This window comes from Melitaea cinxia, chromosome 6 (genome assembly GCF_905220565.1).
Source record: "Melitaea cinxia chromosome 6, ilMelCinx1.1, whole genome shotgun sequence".
NCBI lineage: Eukaryota > Metazoa > Arthropoda > Insecta > Lepidoptera > Nymphalidae > Melitaea > Melitaea cinxia.
In genome coordinates this window covers 5,232,116-5,253,475 of record NC_059399.1, presented here as the reverse complement: position 1 = coordinate 5,253,475, position 21,360 = coordinate 5,232,116, and the positions used below count along the sequence as shown (strand labels likewise).

Genomic DNA, 21,360 nt, shown 5'->3' with positions numbered 1-21,360 from the left:
ATACGAGAGCGTTTAGGACGTTTGTATGGTTAGCTGAATTTGTTGACGTATGTTTTCGAAACATTTTTTATTTATACTAGTATAATTGTGTTTACTCGCAAACGAAAAAAAACTGACTTCAATTACATCGACAAGTAACACAACTCAATTAGCAGTTATTAGAGATCAATAAAATTGAAATCGTACTACAAAATAAGCATCAGCTTTCGATTTAAACAAGAATTATCAAAATCGGTACACCTTGTAAAATTTTATGCGGTATAATACAACGTCAACGAAAAAGTAGTCAAATAAATACGCATTAATAGATATAACTCAAAAAGTACTAGTTAGATCACAATTAAATTTAATTGGGACCAAATGACACATCCACCGGGACCAATGACATAATAAAAATAAAAATAATCGAAACGGGTCTACGCAGTCAAAAGTTCTGAGGTAACATACATAAAAAAACATACAGTCGAATTGATAACTTCTTCCTTTTTCGGAAGTCGGTTAAAAAAATAATCAACATTACTACAAAAGAAATAAGAAAATGCTTCCTAGGTAATTCTAAAGTCATTGATATTTTACTTTTACAACATTAAATTGACGAAGACGAACTTTGTTTATTAAATTATAAATATAACTGTCAAAAATATATATTATATTTTATAAATACTTTTTTCTTCATATCTTTTTTAATTAAAATCATTCAAAAAAAGCGATTTATGTACAATATTTGTTGTTGTATTTGGGCTTTTAGTAGGCAGAATTCACAACTGTATGTTTTTAAATATACCCAAACTACCAAAAGCCCTAGAATTAGACTATTGTAAGTTAGGCCTTTTCCAAAAATATTTTATTCCTTGCAGGACGCACGCCACATAGTTCAACTAGTGGAGATCGTAAAACGCCCTGGTCAAACCTTGGGCCTTTATATAAGAGAAGGAGATGGTGGTGCAAGGACAGATGGAGTGTTTATATCTAGAATTGCTCTAGAATCGGCAGTATATAACAGTGGATGCCTGAAGGTTGGGGATGAAATCCTGGCCGTCAACCTGGTCGATGTCAGGCGTATGTCCCTGGACGACGTAGTAATTATTATGTCGATACCGCGACGACTGTTGCTATGTACCAGACAACGAAAAGGTAATTGATATAGATAAAGATTTCCTTAGCAAACAGAAAATGTTTATTACGTTAACTACTGTATATAGTTCTTGTATTCTATTATTAACGTGTACTAATTATAATAAAAATAAAAAGTCTACAATGTAACATATTTCTTTCGTTCCTTAGGTAAATCGGGGCCTGGATCACCATCGTTACCGCGCCCTGAGCACAAACCGCCCCCAGTTGTTGTGCTGAAGCGTGATTGTCGGGACGACGATGATCGAGATCGAGACAGAGTCGACGGACTTTATTCACAGTAAAACTTTAACTCCTAAAGCTATAATTGCTACGATATAACTTTTTCACACAGTATAAATACATACATGTATTATATATTTCAAGGTTCAAACTTGAATGTCTTAGATCTTTTATGTCTCTGTAATATTTGGGACTTTTTTATTATAATATTTCACTCTGTTTTGAAAAAAAATTACAACATTGTAAAACTAAGAAAACGATAACATGAAGTAAATATAAGGAAAACAATATTGGTACTTTTTTCAAGAATGTGTTTGATTCATGTGTATAACGATCATTTTGAGTTGGTAGAATTTGTATAAAATGGTCAATTTTACAGACATGGTACTCTTCGTTCAACGGGAGGTCCTGGGAGTGCAGTAAGACCCGTAGGCGATGGGCGGGAGGAACGAAGTCGTATGCAACTAGGAGCGCTCTCGCCAGATTCAACACCGTTAGATCTATACTACAATTCACGACCACCGTCAGACCATTCAACATGGAGGTACAAAGATGATTAATAAATTATTATTAAAGTAACAAAACACCAACAGGATATATATGTAATACTTTAACAAAATTATCAACAGCTATCGACCACCTCCACCAGTGATAACGGAACAACCGAAATCATCTGCAACACATTTCGTTCCATACGAAAGATCTTATCCCAACACCTTAGAAAGTCTGGCGGAAAAAGTGCATTCTTTCTATCCTGAAACTGGAAGGTATTAAAATATTTTAAATATTGTACATATTAATTACTACGAATTGTTTATAGCTAAATTATAAATAATAGAGGCGTATGTTAATTTATATTATATTAAACAAATATTTTATTTTAAGCACGCGTTTTGGAGGCAGGGTTCCACGATCGGGTTCTGAACAACAGCTACCAAGAGCAGAAACACATTCTGATTTCGGCCGACATTCACTACTTCGATCTAGTTTGAAAGCTTCTACTGCGGGACCAGGAGGTAGTGGTCAAATGTATCAATAAAAATAAATTTAAGATCACATGAACACATTATATAAAAAAAATTATTTCACTTCTATTGTTGCAGCATCTAGTTTAAGTAGATACGGACAACGCTATGGTGGCGTTGGAATGCCTGGTTCTGGTCTTCCCTCTAGCCTAACAGGCACTGGCCTTGCGAGTGCTGGCTTAGGAGGACCTGGTCTACCTTCGGGATTATCGTCCACTGGCCTAAGTGGTTTGACAGGTTCAAGTCTAGTAGGCTCGGGCTTAACAAGTTCAGGATTGGGAACTGGATTAACAGGAACTGGATTGAGTTCGACACTTGGAACCGGATATGGAACTACGGGTTTGGGATTACCATCTTATGGCAGCAAGTTTGGCACTAGTAGAAGAAACCGCAGCTTAGATTACTCGTCAGATACAGAAGCTACAGCTCCTACAAGAACTCCATACTACTCAGGGTTAAGTGGTTACAGAAGTAGCACTTTAGGAAGAGACATTGGATCGAAGTTTAATTCGTTACCGAGAGATGTAAGAGGAACCGGACAACGGTGAGGTTTAATATGAAGCGGGTGTACTACGCGAGTATATGCTTATTAAAGTAAGAATTAAAATATTCTTTTCCTCATCAGATTGGGTCTATCAAGACGAGCTGGAAGTGTTCTTCAAGACGAACCTGAACCATTATCTTCGAGACTAGACTTGCGTTCTTCCAGAGGTACTTTATAACAATTTTTTTCGAGATTTTTGTTTATTTATAGAGTGATTTAGTTTTAAAGAAAAATTTCTTTTCAATAAAATATTTACTAAATTACCACTTTTTTTTACAAATTTTTTCTATTTTGTACATTTTTTTTACATTCCTATGTTCAAATATTATGTGCAGGTCGATTGCCTTCTTCTCCCTCAGTGTTCACTTCTGATGAATATCGTGCGTGGTTATCTCGAGCCCCGTCTACTAGCGCTCTATATGAAACCCTTCGTCCAAGGCTGCCTACGCACTATTCTGCTGAAAACATACACGATGCTCTTAAAAATGTAAGTCAATTTTAATTATACTCTTAGTATATTTTATAGGTTCATAATTTTTTTTCTTTAATCATAAAAATACTAGTAGTAGAGAATCTTTTATCGAAGTTTACGTAAAATGTTTTATTTTAAAGTAAATTTGTGAAAAAATATACTATACAGTTATTCCATTAATTTTACCTCAAATAATTAAAAACTCAATTTGTTTTACACTTTTTGTCTAAATTTGATTTCAGATGGAAAGTGGTAGTCGTTTCGGTTCGTCACTCGGTTTAGCTACCCGTCGTATTGAAAGACCACGCCATTTACCAGCTCGTTCGCTTTCGTCTCAGCAACTAGGGCCAACCGTTGGAGGATCCCCCTCAGCTCGACGCGTGAGACAACTACTTGAACTGGGTTCAAAATTCAACTGCCCCAATCCCAGTCCTGTACCAACGCCTGGCTCAAGACATCAACGTCATCTAGATATCAATCCCAATGGTAAAATAATGACACCATTTCAGTCATAGGCCATCAGCTAATAATGAATATTAATTTATAATTGCTTTTTTTCAGAGTTCCTAAAATACAAAGTAGACAAACCAGGTACAGGTGGTCTTTCAACCTCGATGACGGGATTGTCACGTATAGCTGGAGGAGTCTCTGGAATGCTGTGGGTTCATCTCCTTGCTGGTCGGGGATTACGTCCAGCACCATCTGGATCTTCTCCAGGGTCACCACCATCTGGTCCTCTTGCTCCTCCACAACCTCCAGTAGCACCTCGTGATTTGTATTGCGTATTAGAGTGCGACCGTGTTCATAAAGCTCGTACAGTGGTCAGTAAACCAAATATTCCAGTTCGATTAATTTAGTTAAATATAGTAGAGCTATTATAAAATACACAATATGTTTAGCATTATGAGTGGTTACAAGAAATTGCAATCGAATCTCTTATTACAGCCTATACAGTCCACTGCTGGACATAGGCCTCCACAAGTTTACGCCAAAAATAACGTGAACTCATGTGTTTTGCCCATAGTCACCACGCTGGGCAGGCGGGTTGGTGACCGCAGTACTGGCTTTGTCGCACCGAAGACGCTGCTGCCCGTCTTCGGCCTGTGTATTTCAAAGCCAGCAGTTGGATGGCTATCCCGCCATCGGTCGGCTTCTTAAGTTCCAAGGTGGTTGTGGAACCTTGTTATCCCTTAGTCGCCTCTTACGTCACCCACAGGAAGAGAGGGGGTGGCTAAATTCTTTAGTGCCGTAGCCACACACGACACGTTCGACTGCAATCGAATATTATTTCTAAAAGTGATTAATTTTAACAAAAATATTCTGATTACTATCATTATTCAAGGTACTTTATTCTATAGTCACTGTTTCAATTTTCTTTTTTTTTTCTTTAATACAGGTACGTACTGGTGAACTCCAATTTGATTGGGATGAATCGTTCGAATTAGAACTCGTTGATAATCGCCAGCTCGATGTATTAGTATACTCCTGGGATCCACAACATAGACACAAACTTTGTTTTCGTGGCGCCGTTACACTGCCAGATCTACTGGCTCGTTCTCCATCTCACCAGCTTGCGATAAAAGTAGGTTATTGTGAATTTACTAAGACAATTTAGTAAGCCAGCAAAGTGAGCTAATTTTCAAACGTGACTATTATTCAGATGGAACCACGAGGTACACTATATATGCGAGTCCGTCATACGGAGCCACACGAACTGTTTCGACGACGGCCGGCTGCACCACGTCTAGCGCCGCCACCGCTATTCGGTGCTGAGTTAGAGACGGTAGTAGCGCGAGAGCTTCGACCACCGCATGCGCCGCCTGTGCCGTTAGTCGTGCGAAGATGTGTAGAGGAAATAGAAAGACGTGGCTTGGACATTATAGGTAAAGATTTTTTTTGTATTCTAAATGTGTTGAGATTTGTTTAATATATATAAGTTACAGTATATCTTATTTCACATTCTGATTTTAGGTCTTTATCGATTGTGTGGTTCTGCAAATAAAAAACGTATACTAAGAGAAGCATTTGAGCGAAATGCTAGAGGTGTGGAACTTACACCGGACTCGGTTCCCGATATCAACGTTATCACTGGCGTATTAAAAGATTATTTGACGGAGTTGCCGCAGCCATTGTTTAGCCGTTGCTTATACCAAATGACCTTGGATGCTCTAGGTATTTTACAAAGTTTATATATGAAAAAAGACATATTTTTAAGCTTTTTTCAATAAAAATGTTTGCAATAACTAAAGAATAGTTCACAATAAAAAAAACTGACTTTAATTACATCGACAAGTAATACAACGTAGGTCGACGAAAAAATAGTCAAGTAAATACGCGTTATCAAAGATTACTCAAAAAGTTCCTCCTTTTTTGGAAGTCTGTTAAAAAGTCACAAAAATATCGTAACGTTTCAGTCACAAAATTGTAGTGTAACAATTTCGTGACTGAAATGTTACGGGTAATATACTAACTAGTTTATAAATAATTAAATATACATTTATACAATGAAGCCTATAATTTATGATGTTTTCGCAGGGGTATGCCTTCCAGATGACAAAGAAGGTAATGCTCGGTTGATGGCGTCAATAGTTGAATGCCTTCCTCGTGCTGCTCGTGCTACTTTGGTCTTCCTTCTTGACCATTTGGCATTAGTTGTTGCTGCCCAAGATCGAAATAAAATGTCGCCACAGCACTTAGCCGTGGCGATGGCTCCACCTTTGATGCTACAATCACAGCCTCCAGCAGAGTTGGACTACCAACGTCCTATACACGTTCTCCAATGTCTCCTGCAGATCTGGCCAGCTCCGAAACGTTCAGGTAATGTCATCGTCTGTGTTGCTTTATGTATATATTTTTTCATTAAAATGCTTATTATAAATCTTTAAAAATTTTCTTAAAAAAACTTTATAATCACATTTTTATATCTCTTTTAATCTTCTCAAAAACTCACTTGGCTGCTGTTTTCTTTTAATTATGGTGTAAAATTACGTGTATTTTTAAGTAAATATATTTTGCTTTAAATGTAATGAAACGAAAAGGTATTTCAGATTGTTTTACAAAAATACACAATTGTTTTACGTTTCACATATCAAAACTTCACTTTTAAATTTAACTTAACAGCTTTGACGCTAACTACGACAAAATATCAATTTACTTAATTTAGCTGCCATCGTATTTTATATTAAATTTGTTCGAACATTCATATTCCGTCAATAGTAATCTAGTATTAAATAGAGTAATCGGCGTTCGCGTAGTGTGTTCAGTGTTGCTTTATACTCACTCACTCACTCAATCACTCACTTCAGCCTGTCACCGTCCACTGTTGGACATAGGCCTCCACAAGTCCACGCCAAAAATGGCGTGAACTCATGTGTGTTGCCCATAGGCACCAGGCTGGGCAGGCGGGTTGGTGACCGTAGGGCTGACTTTGTCGCACCGAAGACGGTGCTGCCCGTCTTCGGCCTGTGTATTTCAAAGCCAGCAGTTGGATGGTTATCCCGCCGTCGGTCGCCTTTTTAAGTTCCAAGGTATTAGTGGAACTGTGTTATCCTTTAGTCGCCTCTTACGACACCCACGGGAAGAGAGGGGGTGGCTCTTTACTGCCGTAACCACACAGCTTTGGTTTGGTAAGCAGTGTGCTTTATACGCGTATTAATAATTGTATTTGCTCGCAAAGGAAAAAAAAAACCGACTTCTATTACATCCACAAGTAATACGTACAACGTAGGAAGACGAAAAAATAGTCAAGTAAATACGCGTTATCAAAGATTACTCAAAAATTAATCAGATCTCGATGAAATTTGAATATAACCACATCATAAACATTAGCTTTCGATTAAATTTAAAATCATAAAAATCGGTACACCCAGTAAAAAGTTATGCGGTATAATACAACGTAGATCCACGAAAAAATAGTCAAGTAAAATGTATTACCAGACATAACTCGAAAAGTAGTTGTTAGATCTCAAATAAATTTAAATGAGACAAAATGACACGCACCACTGTTCGATTAAAAAAAATTATGTCGAAATTGGTCTACCCAGTCAAACGTTCTGAAGTCAAAACCACCCAGTCAAAGGTTCTGAACATACATAAAAAAATACAATATAATTGAGAATCTCCTCCTTTTTCGGAAGTCGGTTAAAAAAGAGTGCTCCGTGAACAAGCACAAATACTGCCTAGCCTAGCTGAAATAATGCCTAGCTATAGCCAACGTTAGTAAAGAGGATTAGAAAAAATCTGGTTGGTTTACCGTGACCATGGTTGCTGTAAAGTATTCGAAACGTCGGGAATCTAAAAAACTTCATAAACCGCGATAAAATCCGAAAAGTGCTTTCATTATAATGAGTGAAATTCGTGTAAACAGACAACAATATAGAATGTATCAAATTTTGGTGTAGGTACACTTAAAAATGTCTCAATATGAATAGCGTCAGTCCGATCAGTAATTTATATAATGGTATATGGTAGCGGCCTAAAAATTAGAACGTGTATTAAATCATCCAATCAACTATAGCTTTTCTCAATGTGCTTATGTCCTTTGTTAATTTTTGCATGTCGTTGTTGTCGTTGTTGTGATTAAACTAAGCGGTACCTTAACGCATGTATGTTTGTAGACAGTTCGGCGCGGCGAGCCAGCAACCGGGCCGCGTGGAAACAGAGTCAGTGCGTCGCCAGTGGCCTCAGCCACCCTCCCAGGTTTAGAAATGTTTACTGGTATTTGTAATAGGATTCGTTTTATGACTCTAAGTTACATTGATGAGCCGTGTCGAACTGTTTAATTTAACTCGCTTTAAATATTTTCATCGTATTGATATTTTATTAATTAATCCGTCATATTTATTTATAAATCAGATTAACTAGCACACGAATTTCATAATTTAATATAAAAGCTTGTATTATATTCATTAGCTAATCTATTTTTTCTGACACTTTTTTAAACGAAAAATTACATCAATTTTTTATCTACCGCTCATGAAAATCCAAACTCAATCTTTTAATTATTTCAATGTTTTTACTATGTTACTTTAATTATTTTTCATATTATGAAAACATTTTTTTACTATTTACTAGGCCGAGTTCCGCCCTCAGTCAGTCCATATCGGCATCAAGCGGGAGCATCAGCAGCATCTCCGCCGCCAGCTCTCTCGGCTCGGCACGGAGCAGACCGCTCGCCGCCCGCACATGTACGTCATGTATCGTAAGAAATGTTGTCTCTTACTCGACCTGATATCTTTTACATAGAACATTGTCTTTCGGTTTCAGGTTCTCTCATCAGCCAGGGTCGGCCAATATCGTCCGCAGTCGCCACTGCGAGGCCCTCTACCCGCTCCGCCTCGCTCCCGTCAGGTGACGGTATCATCTCCCGGTTCGCCCAGTAGCAGTTCCGGGAGCCACAGCCCGGCTGATACTATTAAGCACGGCGGATCGGTATCATCGATACTGCGGCAGCCGGAGCGAGCGAGCTCACCTCGCGCGTCGCCACGACACTCTCCTCGAGCCTCCCCGCGTGAATCTCCACGCAGCACTCCCCGGGAGCCGACTCCGAGAGCGACGACGCCGAGGGAGTTCAATTCGAGGGAGATGCGTGAGGGGACATCGCGAGAGGGAACGCCTCGCGAGGGTCCGTCCCGCGAGGGTACGCCGCGAGAGGGCGGTTCGCGCGAGTCGCCACGCTCCGCGATCCCGGGCACGTCGGCGGGGCTGGCGGTGACGCTGAACTCGGGCGCGCCGAGCCCGCGCTACAGCTCCACCAACCCGTTCCTGCAGCAGTACGACGCGGAGGAGGAAGCGGAGGCGTGGCGTGCCGCCGACATTTTCTCCTCGACATCTACGCACACATAGTGCTCATAGCGAATTGAGATTTTCTAGTCAATTTTTTTATCGAATCGAAAGAGTGCTACGATTCTGCTGTATATTATGTTGTATGACGAGCGTGGAGCGCGCTCGTGAAATGTTTGTTATATATAGAGCGAGTTACGATGTATATTATTGTGAGAATGTTTACCATCTGACGCGCGAGGCGACGCCTCGCCGACCGCCGTCGCTCCGCCCCGTAGACGCCATAGTGTTTATCGTATTGTATTGTACATTGTATATAATTGAATACGTACATGTAGGTACGCTCCGATTTTGTACCGTTCGGGCGGACCTCGGCGGACGGCCCGAAGCGCTACACACATCGTCCCACATATCAGAGGCTTGCGTACACGATCGACACGCTATTGGCTCACGTAAACTTTAACTTCACCGCCACACAATACACGATATGGATTCGTGGCATCCAGTTATCAAGTTGTTCGTGTCGACAGTGGACACAAGTCTGTAGGGAGAGTAGGGAGAGTATCATAGATCAGACGTGGACCGTCTTGAGACTGAGACCATATCAGTAGCTCGTAGTAGGTACCATTCGATGGACATCCGTCGTAGAACGAGCGATTACGTGACAAGTTAGAAGGTCTAGTGTTGCTGTTATGAAAGTTTCGAATATTCCAAATAATCTTTGTTCATTAATAACTTAAATATATGTATAACGGTATATTAAACTAACATAGAATTTAGTAAAGCATTTTTACGAGTCGCTAATTCTATGAAGGAATGGATATACATATTTATCCAGTGAGATCGGTCGCAATCTCAAGATCGGAGTTATTATTTACGAATTTCAAAGAGATTCAATAGATTTTATTATTGTCTAGTATTTATAAAGGTTAAGCAATTTCAATATTATATAAATTAATATATTATGTCAAAAACATGTTATTGAAATCATTGAATGATCGTTTAATTTATATAAATTAATATAATATTATAGTAAAAATGATTTAATAAGAAATATAAAGTTAAATTGGCACTAAAAGTGTTCACACACACTACACGTTCAGTGTTGAAATTCGCAGATAATACCTCAGTTCTTAAAACTAGCGTCTGCTGGACATATATATAAGGTTGGTAGAAATCGACCAATGACAGCACTGATTAAAACTTCACTGCCATGATTGGTCCATTTTATATAGAGAACGTATTGTATTAATAGCACTTATTTATATGTCTGTCGGAGGCTATTTGGTTACAAATGGCTTTTGAGCAACACTTCAAGAGAAGTTTTGTTATAAATGTTTATTATAAAATAGCATTGCACAAAGAACACGACTGATATGGGACACAACGTTTTTGATACTTTACCGTTTTACCTGTTTCTTGTTTGTGATAATACTAGGACTTGTGTTGGAACCTCGCCTTTTATATAAACCGAATGTTCGCTCATGAATTCTTATTCTACTCTCACTTAACAAACGAGGACCTCTCGTCATGTTCTATGTTAAAATAATATTAACGTAAATATTTCTAAATAAAATTATTAAAGAAGTTGGACTTTATTGTATTGACATGTTAATGTGCTTATGTATGAAATTGAGTAACTTAAGTATATGGAAAAAGAGAATTTATTCGTAGTTGATTAGGGTGTTGCAACGTGTATGCGACTCGTGTAGATCGTGGTAGAGAATTCATGCACGGATATTTCTTAATGATAATATTTTCTGAAGGTTGAAAATCTATGACAATATGATTTTAGAAGTGAATTTATTAAAAAAATCTAATACATAATGGATGAATCGCCTAACGAGTTTGTACAGGAATTTAGCTAATGGAATTAGTGTGTTGTTGTTACTCGCAACTAAGTCATTCATCTTCCAATCTCGTATAAATATAACATAAACGAAGCAGTATAAATATTGTAATACGCGTACATTAACGTTAGATTATAATTAGAACAATACACTAATTTCGTTCGTGCTGTTATTAATGACATACCGGGTCGTATTATTGGAGACATCATAAAAGTAACGATATATAGCTGCAACGACGATTTTTGATCTTTATATGCCATAAAGTTTAAGAAAACTAATATAAAAATTTTCTATATGATATGTACCTAATTATTAATTAATCGTTTATTGAGAATATTTAAAAAAATTCATAACATATCTACATCGCTTTTTCATAAATTCATATTAGCGTTTGTTTTCTGTGTATATTACTGTAAAGTCTAAATCTTAGGTTTACAATTTTGTTAAGTAGAAAAATTGGTAAATGTAAGAATTTCTATTACAAGACATGATTTTTGGTCTTTTACTGTGTATTGGATCTTAGTACATCTTAAGTTTTTCTAATAGTGGTTAGGAAATCTATTTTATGATGAAACTATCGATTAATTTAATTAATTAGAACGTTTAAGACCTACGACGCTGCGGTATTAGCAGCTTCTAGGTCACATTAAATGGGGATTCAAGCTCGCCTTGGCAGTTTCTGATTGTTACCTTACGTGATAATTTTAGAAACTATAATTCATAGGATTCCTATGATAAAACATAAAATATATCAAGCGCTTGCTCATAAAATTTCAACCTTACCTTTGTTTCGTACTTATAAAGATTTGTTAAATCGGTTGATTTAAATCAACTAGTTTATTAAAACCTAAGGCTATCACTATGAGGACTTTTACAGTAATATACATATATACATACAGCCTATTAAATAGGTGCGTTCAGTACTGATAATAAAAACTTCGAAAGAAATTTGTCTGTAAGTTAAAATAAAGTTAATAGTAAATGGCTTTTTATAAGACTTTCTATGCCCGATCTCTATCGTATCGATATATTCGAAAGAATGAGTGTCTAGTTTAATTATAAGACGATATGAGAACTAATTAACAATATATTAAAGATAACTAATGTTATATTCAATAGTACGATCCGCATATACAGCATAGGTGTAAATACGACTTGAAGTGTCGCTCGACAGTGTGTAGCCAGCCGCAGTAGCGGTAGTAGTGTGTAGTGACTACGGCGCACGGCTTCAGTTGGCTTCGACGCGACAACAACACCGAGAGGCAACGTTCGTTTCTCATATTTATGTAGATAAATTATATGTTGTGAATTTATGTAAATATACCCGAACGTTTTAATGAGATGCGAAGATATTATGATATTATTTTTTTTATCCCAATCGAAGTATTTAATATGTAAAACTTTGGTATTGCCGTTTATTAAATTTTTACAGAAGTATTTAGAATCTGTAATAGTTATATATTATTGTCATACAAGCATGTTCCTTCTGCTGTGCTAAGCTATATGTTCATTATATAATGAAATTTTATAATTTTTTTCGATATAATGAAATTTATATTATTAACGATTTTAATGACTAAAGAAAAACGTTGACCTCAGTGGTAAACAACAAGTATTGTAAAGAACAAGTATTACTTTTACATAAACTACAAGGAGTTCCGTCCTTAATCTACGATGATCGACTTTTGGTCAAATATACTTGTGTATACCATATTGCGTACATATTATTCTAGGAGTCAACTAATTGCGAATGCATAATTTTCACATAAAAAATACTCTTATCTTTTAATCAATAACTATTATTGTTTCTTATCATTTTAACTATAGAAAAACTTAGATAAATTTTGATTCATGATCTCATTAAAGTGGCTTGGGTCTAGAAAAATATATAGGTTACATTGTTTAGGGTAGCTAAAACGAATGAATTAATTAAATTCCTATGAAATCTCTTATCACACAATAGTATTGACAGATGGTGCCAAAGCATTCCTTCCTTTACCTTCAGTGTTCATTTAGATACATTAAAAAAAAATCACTGTCACTTCGAAAGAAGTAAAAATGATTAAAATGTGTTTTCAAATAGAGCAATAACCGATATATATGTAAAAAAAATATCACATAGTGTAAATAGTTTCTTTTATGATTTGTATTATGAATGTTTATATGGTAAATAAATGTTCGTTATAGAGTATTTACTGCGGACACGGGCGTCCCCCTCTCAGTCTTGTAGTCGCTGTTTGTTTGCGTTGCGGGGCTACGTCCCTCAGATAATATCAGTATTTCGAAAATTTGGTAATGTAGCGTTACTACGTGTACTAAACGTAACGAGTATACGCCGCTCGATGTACCGGGCGGCTGGAACACAGACGAAATAAATAATACAACGTTAATTGTGTTTTATTATTACTTTTTATTTCTTGCGTAAAATATCCCAGATATATTTTTACATTATATTTTGACGATCTTTCTGGTGTAATGGTGGGTGTGCCGTGTAGGTACCTTAACATCTACGGTCGCGGGTTCGAGTCCTGCTCGAAATGGATATTTATCCTTATGCAAATATTGTGCCTCGGGGAGTTCGTTACTTTTACAAGCTGTCAGTCGAGATTTATATAATAGGCTATTCCTGTAACAAATTTAATAGAATATAACACCAGAATGATAAGACTGTAAAAGCAAATACAATAGTGATACTATTACGAAAATATAGTACCACTGCTAGGCATAGGACTTCCTCAAATAAAGGCGGAGCTTAATTTGTCTATATGCAGTTATATATCTACGGATTAGCGAATATTTATCCTTCTATGAGTAACGAGATCCCCCCCCCCCCCTATCAATGTCTATTAACGAGATCCGACAGCTTTACGTTATTTCTGAGGCACTATGTTCTAATTGTCTCTCCTTGTGTGTCTCTCAAATCGATCAGCAACATATATCTGTACAAATATATTTATGACTTTTAAATATAGAAACCGGACTAATTTGGAATCTGAATGATTAGCAACCCTTATAGATTCATATGCCATCACGGCTATGGTAATGTTTTTTTTTGTGTACTATTTTAAATCAGCATATAATATATTTTTTTAAATTATATAAATAACAATACAGTTTTTTATTACAGTAGTTATAAGCGAGAAGAATAAACGATTTGGTAGGATCTGTTATACTTTGCAGCTTCACAGCCATATGAATACTAAACTTATAACCTGGATTTTTTAAACTATTTTATTTTTTGAGACACGAAACTTTCTTGACGATTTTGTTCCATACAGCTGATCACGCGGTAAATTTGTACATATTGAGTACAAATTAATTTTTTTCTTTTACCTTGAAATATTACTACCTCTTTTCTGTTACCAAAAACTTTTTAAAGTTAAGTAAAAGGAAGCTTACACTTAAAGTTTAAATATTCAGAATATTTCGGTTCACCCAAAAGTTCGATAGAAAGTTTTGAATTTTCGTCCAAAATTCTTTCAAATACAAAAAAAGTATTACGAAAAAGTTTTGCTGATTGCTTTTCACAAAATTGTTTTACAGAGTTAGCAAGCGACTAAACTTTGAAGTATTTCAGTTTTATGACGCGCAGGAGTGATGAGAGTTTAATACTTTCTAAAATTAAATCTTGAATTGTAATTATGTCTTTGTTCGAATAAATGTCCAATTTGAGTTTGTGTGATTTAACTTTTAATACTACGCTGGTGGGCGATTGTGGCGCCTGTTCATTTGTCTATATATTTTTAATAATACATCTCACAGCAACTCACGATGTTTAAAATCACCGTCAAGCATAGTATATAAATATTAATTTTCAACAAATTTATTATTGAAGTTGAATTTTCTACAGCGAAGTTTGGTATCTTAATAATTAGTATCTATACTTTTCGGTTAAGATTTGTTTATATTATAAACTCAACTATATCGGTGTTAATTAGAAAACTTTATAATTGTGTTTGCTATCAAACGATAAAAAAACCGACTTCAATTACATCGAGAAGTACTACGACGTAGGTAGACGAAAAAAATTAACAAACGTACGTCACAAATTAACAGTCGTCACTACGATTTTCGAAGGTTCCCCTCGATTTCTCTGGGATGCCATCATCAAATCTTAGTTTCCTTATCATGATAACCATCCTTGGAATATCTCCTTTCCAAAAGAATTATAAAAATCGGCCTATAAACGACGAAGTTACCCGAGAACATATATAAAAAAATATATTCTTTGGAATTGAGAAACCTCCTTTTTTTTTTAAATTGATTAAAAACAGTTAAAATATATACATTCCCGTCCTATTACTGTAAATTGTTACGTATGAGGGAAATTAAGAACAAAACGTTTAGAAAAGGTAACGCTTATTTAATTAGTTTTAAAACGATCTTTACTTTTATACAAACATTATGATCTTTACTTTACTTTTATACAAACGATCTTTACTTTTATACAAACATTATTATGCCAGGCCGAAGACGGGCAGCAGCGTCTTCGGTGCGACAAAGCCAGTACTGCGGTCACCAACACGCCTGCCCAGCGTGGTGACTATGGGCAAAACACATGAGTTTACGCCATTTTTGGCACGAACTTGTGGAGGCCTGTGTCCAGCAGTGGACTGTATAGGCTGTAATGATGAAACATTATGAAGTAGGTACTTGGGTATAGCAAGCAAAGCAAGTTTGAATAACAAGACATACTTTAAAATGTTTGTTGAGCTTAAAATTTCATTGAAGCAGTAAAAGGTAAAATATTTGTACTGAATAAATAAAATATAAAATAATTTTGTATTATAGGTATTTTAAATTTAGTTATTCGTTAGTAGCTTTTAGGTGCTTAATACTTATTACTAATTCGAATAAAGCAATGTCAGCACGACAGACAGATTGAGTACGGTCTACCATAACAATAATGTATTAGCCATTATGACGTATTGTTCGCGGCGAGTGTTGACAGTTATTAATATCACTATCACCTATCAGATACGATAGAAATATTTGAGGTAGGACAATAAGGGTTACGTGTCAAGAAAAATTAACTACAAACAATAAATTTCGTGTTACCTTTAACACAAGTGTTTGATCAGCAATGTAACATCAAATAGTTCCAAAATCAAAGAAGAAGGAAAATTTTATGTGAAGCTATCAAAGATTCGGAATGAATCAGTGATGGTTTCAGTACAGAAAAGCAGTACCTAAGCAATATCAATGAAGGAAAGGGCAATAGTAGTTTTATATGCTCAAGAATAAGACCTTTAACTCAAAATAAAGCGAGTATCAAGTTGATATTATAGAAAATTAAAACATTAATTATAAAAAAGGTATATACGTTAAACGTTATATACGTTCTTACCTCAGCTATCTCGAGAGCATTCCGATAATCCTTATCGATCTGGTTCTAAATAACGGAAATGAAGTGGAATGTTCCTTTTATTGTGAGTCTGCTAGAGAATTTCAAACATTGAAGTTTAAATTGTTTGTAAAATTAATATAATTAGTTGTTTTTATTTATGTACATATATATAAATTAACTATTTTTCTCTTGTTCACGCCACAACTTTAGAAGGACTTTACCGATTTCACTTATTTTTTAGGCTTACTATTATTATTTAGAAAGTGTTACAACCAATCTTCTGTTAATAATTCTATGTCAAATGTCAAACACATAAAAAAAAAAATTATATTGTCCAAAGCGCGTTAGATTAGAAATAATTTAATATGGTGGTTAAGTATTCTTAAATTTTATATTTTTTTACCGCGCAATTTCCTTATTTTTTTCTTTCATAAGAACTTTTTACTGACAATAACAAACACAACAAAAAAAGTATTAGCAAAATCAGTCCAGCCGTTCACGCGGCATTGTGTGACCAAGGGATATAGGGATTGATTTATATATATATATATATATATATATATATATATATATATATATATATATGTCTGCCAAATGGATGAAAATGATTTTATATTTATTTTAGTATATTAAAAAAAGTAATCGTGATAATCGTGAAAGGTTTGCCTGAAAAATCCGGGCCAGGCTATATTTAATTCAAAATTGTTTTTTTTATAAAACTCACCTAGGAATTTAAAGAATAAATTTAATACGACTGTATGAAAATGCAAACGTGGGTTTGTCTATTTTTTAACCGACTTCCAAAAAATAGGAGGAGGTTCTCAATTCGACTGTATTATTTTTTTTTTTTTTTATGTATGTTACATCAGAACTTTTGACCGGGTGGACCGATTTCGACAAATTTTGTTTTAATCGAAAGGTGGTGTGTGTCAATTGGTCTCATTTAAATTTATTTGAGATCTAAAAACTACTTTTCGAGCTATATCTAATAATGCGTTTTTACTTGACGCTTTTTTCGTCGACCTACGTTGTATTATATCGCATAACTTTCTACTAGATGTACCGATTTTGATAATTCTTTTTTTGTTGGAAAGAGGATATCCCTAGTTTAGTACCATGATAAGGAAACCAGGATCTGATGATAGGATCCCAGAGATATCGAGGGAAACTCTCGAAAATCCGCAATAACTTTTTACTGGGTATACCGATTTTGATAATTTTTGATTTAATCGAAAGTTGATGTTTATCATGTGGTCACATATAAATTTTATCGAGATCTGATAACTACTTTTTGAGTAATCTTTGATAACGCTTAGTTACTTGACTATTTTTTCGTCGATCTATGTTGTATTACTCGTCGATGTAATTGAAGTCGGTTTTTTTTTTCGTTTGCGAGCAAACACAATTATTTCCTGGCATAACTACTGGGTGGCAGGTGTAAACATGTATATTAATATATATTTATTTAGTTACTTTCACCCACAGGTTTAATAGATAAATGGAAAAATAATGGAAAAACCTGGTTTAAATGATGGTAGCTGAATGTAATACAGCCTGGCCAGAAACTTTCCAGCTAATTATTTCGCTATTTATATTAAACATACTAAAGAAGATATTTATTTATTTTTTATCCATTAAGCATATGGATGAAGATCATCTACTTCGTATCTTAGGCTATAACAACTACTTAAGCTTCAGGCGTTTGAAATTTCGAGCGACGTTTTCATTAGCTTAGACGGAGTAATTAATCTCTGTCGAATCTGCAATTTTTTAATACAAATATATATTTTTTGATTACAAATTATAAAGTTACATAATTTCATATAAACAAAACATACGTATTAAATATTTTTGTATAATTATAGACAATCCTGAAGTCTGAAATGAAGACCATTGTTGTTGTGTCGGAAAGTTGAATCAAACATCTTTTGGGGAAAATTGAATACCAGTAGAATGTGCATCTCGAATGAGATTGAACAAGTTCGCAATAATGCGACGATTTCCAGCTTCGAATACGGTTTTCAATCTGACATAAACCTAAAACATTGATTTAGAGAAAACTGCTTCTGTACTGCATTTTTATACCACCTATAAATTTGTAATACATGTAGATACTTTATTTGCATATAAATTGGTCATAATATATTTTTATATCACTAGGTCGGCAAACAAGCGTTCGGCTCACCTGATGGCAAGAGATTACCGTAGCTCATAGACGCCTGCAAAACCAGAAGCATCGCAAGCGCGTTCTCGACCCAATCCCCAATCCCCCCCAGGAGCTCTGGTCACCTTACTCACCAACAGGAATACAATACTGCTTGAAAACAGAATTATTTAGCTGTGATCTTCTGTAAGGTCGAGATACTACCCAAGTCGGGCTGCTCCAGATTTTGAGTAGGAAATTCCTGCTGTGCCCTACCTCAGTTACTCTCAATATACGTTACGATCCGTTTTCATGTAATTCATTTGTAATTTTATGTGATGATTTATTATCAAATCGGAGCTAGCACAAATAAATGTCCAAACAAAAATAAGATCCGAATCCGATGAAATAAATTCCAACTTAATCTTAATAAATAAAATAAAAATAGGTAGCAATAAGTATACCAAGAATAAAAAAATATCTATAATAATAAACGTTGTACATTGGATTTTTTTATTTGTGATACCACTTAAAAATAAGAAACACATTATTAGAAACGAAGACCTATTTTTTATTTTAATAATTGCATAATTTTTAAGTATGTGACTGACATTAATATACACGTAATAACTATTACTGTAATAAGTGTGCATGTATGCACTAAATGTATAAGTTTATATATTGCTAGTCTTTACAGCAATCAGATACAGTAAACGCTATAGCGAATGTTCTAGAAAATAACAAAGAGATTCTAACAAAGATGAAGTTTTGTAATTGTCTAATATTCCGGACATAATTATACAAAAGCTATATTGTATACTTATATACTATATTATATACTTATAATAAATAGGTGAGGGAAAAAGTTATTTCGTATTTTGTACTAAAAAGTTGCAATAAAATCTTATTGGTTGTTTGGTTTATAACTTGCCGGTTTTGATAGTCTGAAAAGGTGACATTTAGAAAATAAAATTAAATAGTAAAAAGTAGTGTCTCGCCACTTTTCTCACTTGAACTCACTGAAAAAAAAAAACAATATGGCGAAGTTGAGTGTGTGCTGGTACTTGAAGGGCATCATTCATCTTTACCGCCGGGCAAAACCATCGATTCGGACTTATGCTGTAAACAGCTGTTGAGACTCGAGCAAGAAATTGAGAATAAGCGGCCAGAATTGATCACCAGAAAAGACGTGGTCTTTCATCACGATAATGCCCGACCACATACGTCTATAGGCACTCAACAAAAATTGAGAGAGTTTGACTGGGAAGTATTAATACATTCACCATATAGTCCCGATCTTGCAAGCTCAGATTTTCACCTGTTTCGCTCTCTTCAGAGTTCTTTAGGTGGTGTAAAGTTAACATCAAGAGAGGCATGTCATAAGTATAATACTTGTGGCGGTTTTTCAATGAGAAGTTCCAAAATTTCTACAGCAACAGAATCCTGTCACTACCTACGTTATACCTATTATATGTTATAATTAATGTTAATAATTTTTGTAAAATTTTACCTTGAATTTCTATATAAAATACGAAGTAACTTTTTCCCCGACCTGATATTTACTTTTGAAACGCGACTTGAAAATTATGGAGAACACTTATATTTCTTATAAGAGGCGGAAATGTAAGGCTTTCTTATTCAACAGAGGAGAAATGTACGTGGTTAAAATTGTGCGTAAAGCAGACTATACCAGACTACCTGCGCCATGCGATTTCACCCCCATTAATTAGGGAAAAAATAGCCTGTCTCGATAAATGAACTATCAAACACAAAGCAAATTTTTAATTCGAACCACTTGCTACTGAGATTAGTATGCTTAAACAAACAAACAAACTTTTCAGCTTTATAATATTACCATAGATTAGAAAACTGAGTATGGTTGTTTAAAATTAAAATGCCATGGTAATACAATCTCCCAAAATTATTGCTATTACAATCATCATTCCCGGAAAAAAGTTTTAAACAGAACTTTATAACAAACTAGCTGTGCCCGCGGCTTCGCCCGCGTTGAAATCAGTTTGTCACAAAGTTTTCCCGGCAAACTTCCAGTGAAACTCTCATCATGGTGAAACCGCATGAAAATCCGTTCAGTAGATTTTGAGGGAATCGATCACATACGCTTTTGGGGACTTTGTTTTATAATACACTAACTGTTGCCCGCGACTACGTCCGCGTGGTTATGAAGATATGCATTACCATTAAGATGCTTAACGCAAATTATTTTTTTATTTCAGTCACTTGAAATGTTTATCACTCTGAGTAACTTTTTGAAAGGCACAATTTAGTATAATTTAATAGTTATTTTTATAAAACCTCTCTATAAACCACATCAGGCGAACTTATAGCTGCTGTTTATGTTTCATACAAACTATCAACCCCAATTAAACCCCCTTAGCGGTGGAATATAGGACTTTCATACAAACTTCCAACCCCCGTTTTATCCCCTTAAGAGCCGAGTTTCGTAAAATCCGTTCTCGGCGAATGTTTAAGCCCTGTAAAGAAACTATCTGCAAAATTTCAAGTTTGTAGCTGTTATAGTTTCGGAGATTTCGTGATGAGTGAGTCAACCTACCATACCCCGTTTTAACCCAAAAAGGGAGTTGATTTCTAAAGATACATTATTTGAACACCTTCTCACTATCTATAGAGTATACATTTTAAATTTCAAGTCTCTTACTTCAAAAACATAGGACTTTCATACAAACTTCCAACCCCCGTTTTACCTCCTCAGGGGTGGAGTTTCATAAAATACATTCTTAACAGTAGTTTACGCCCTATAAGGAGTCTACCTGCTAAATTTCAAGTTTATAGATGTTATAGTTTCGGAGATTTCGTGATCAGT

General features: G+C 35.2%; 1 protein-coding gene across 1 annotated transcript in view; it reads left to right on the top strand.

The window, feature by feature from the left end:
* The window catches only part of LOC123654595 (rho GTPase-activating protein 100F), a 52,839-nt gene extending 43,598 nt beyond the window's left edge, over positions 1 to 9,241 (top strand). Inside the window, exons 5-21 of the mRNA XM_045590491.1 lie at positions 858 to 1,134; positions 1,285 to 1,414; positions 1,736 to 1,900; positions 1,986 to 2,123; positions 2,242 to 2,372; positions 2,460 to 2,925; positions 3,007 to 3,092; positions 3,261 to 3,412; positions 3,640 to 3,883; positions 3,959 to 4,218; positions 4,794 to 4,979; positions 5,058 to 5,280; positions 5,369 to 5,569; positions 5,933 to 6,214; positions 8,018 to 8,095; positions 8,471 to 8,583; positions 8,663 to 9,241. Coding sequence (XP_045446447.1) covers positions 858 to 1,134; positions 1,285 to 1,414; positions 1,736 to 1,900; positions 1,986 to 2,123; positions 2,242 to 2,372; positions 2,460 to 2,925; positions 3,007 to 3,092; positions 3,261 to 3,412; positions 3,640 to 3,883; positions 3,959 to 4,218; positions 4,794 to 4,979; positions 5,058 to 5,280; positions 5,369 to 5,569; positions 5,933 to 6,214; positions 8,018 to 8,095; positions 8,471 to 8,583; positions 8,663 to 9,241 — 3,711 coding nt within the window. The remainder of the gene's footprint in view (positions 1 to 857; positions 1,135 to 1,284; positions 1,415 to 1,735; positions 1,901 to 1,985; positions 2,124 to 2,241; positions 2,373 to 2,459; positions 2,926 to 3,006; positions 3,093 to 3,260; positions 3,413 to 3,639; positions 3,884 to 3,958; positions 4,219 to 4,793; positions 4,980 to 5,057; positions 5,281 to 5,368; positions 5,570 to 5,932; positions 6,215 to 8,017; positions 8,096 to 8,470; positions 8,584 to 8,662) is intronic.
* The last annotated feature ends 12,119 nt before the right edge of the window (positions 9,242 to 21,360 follow it).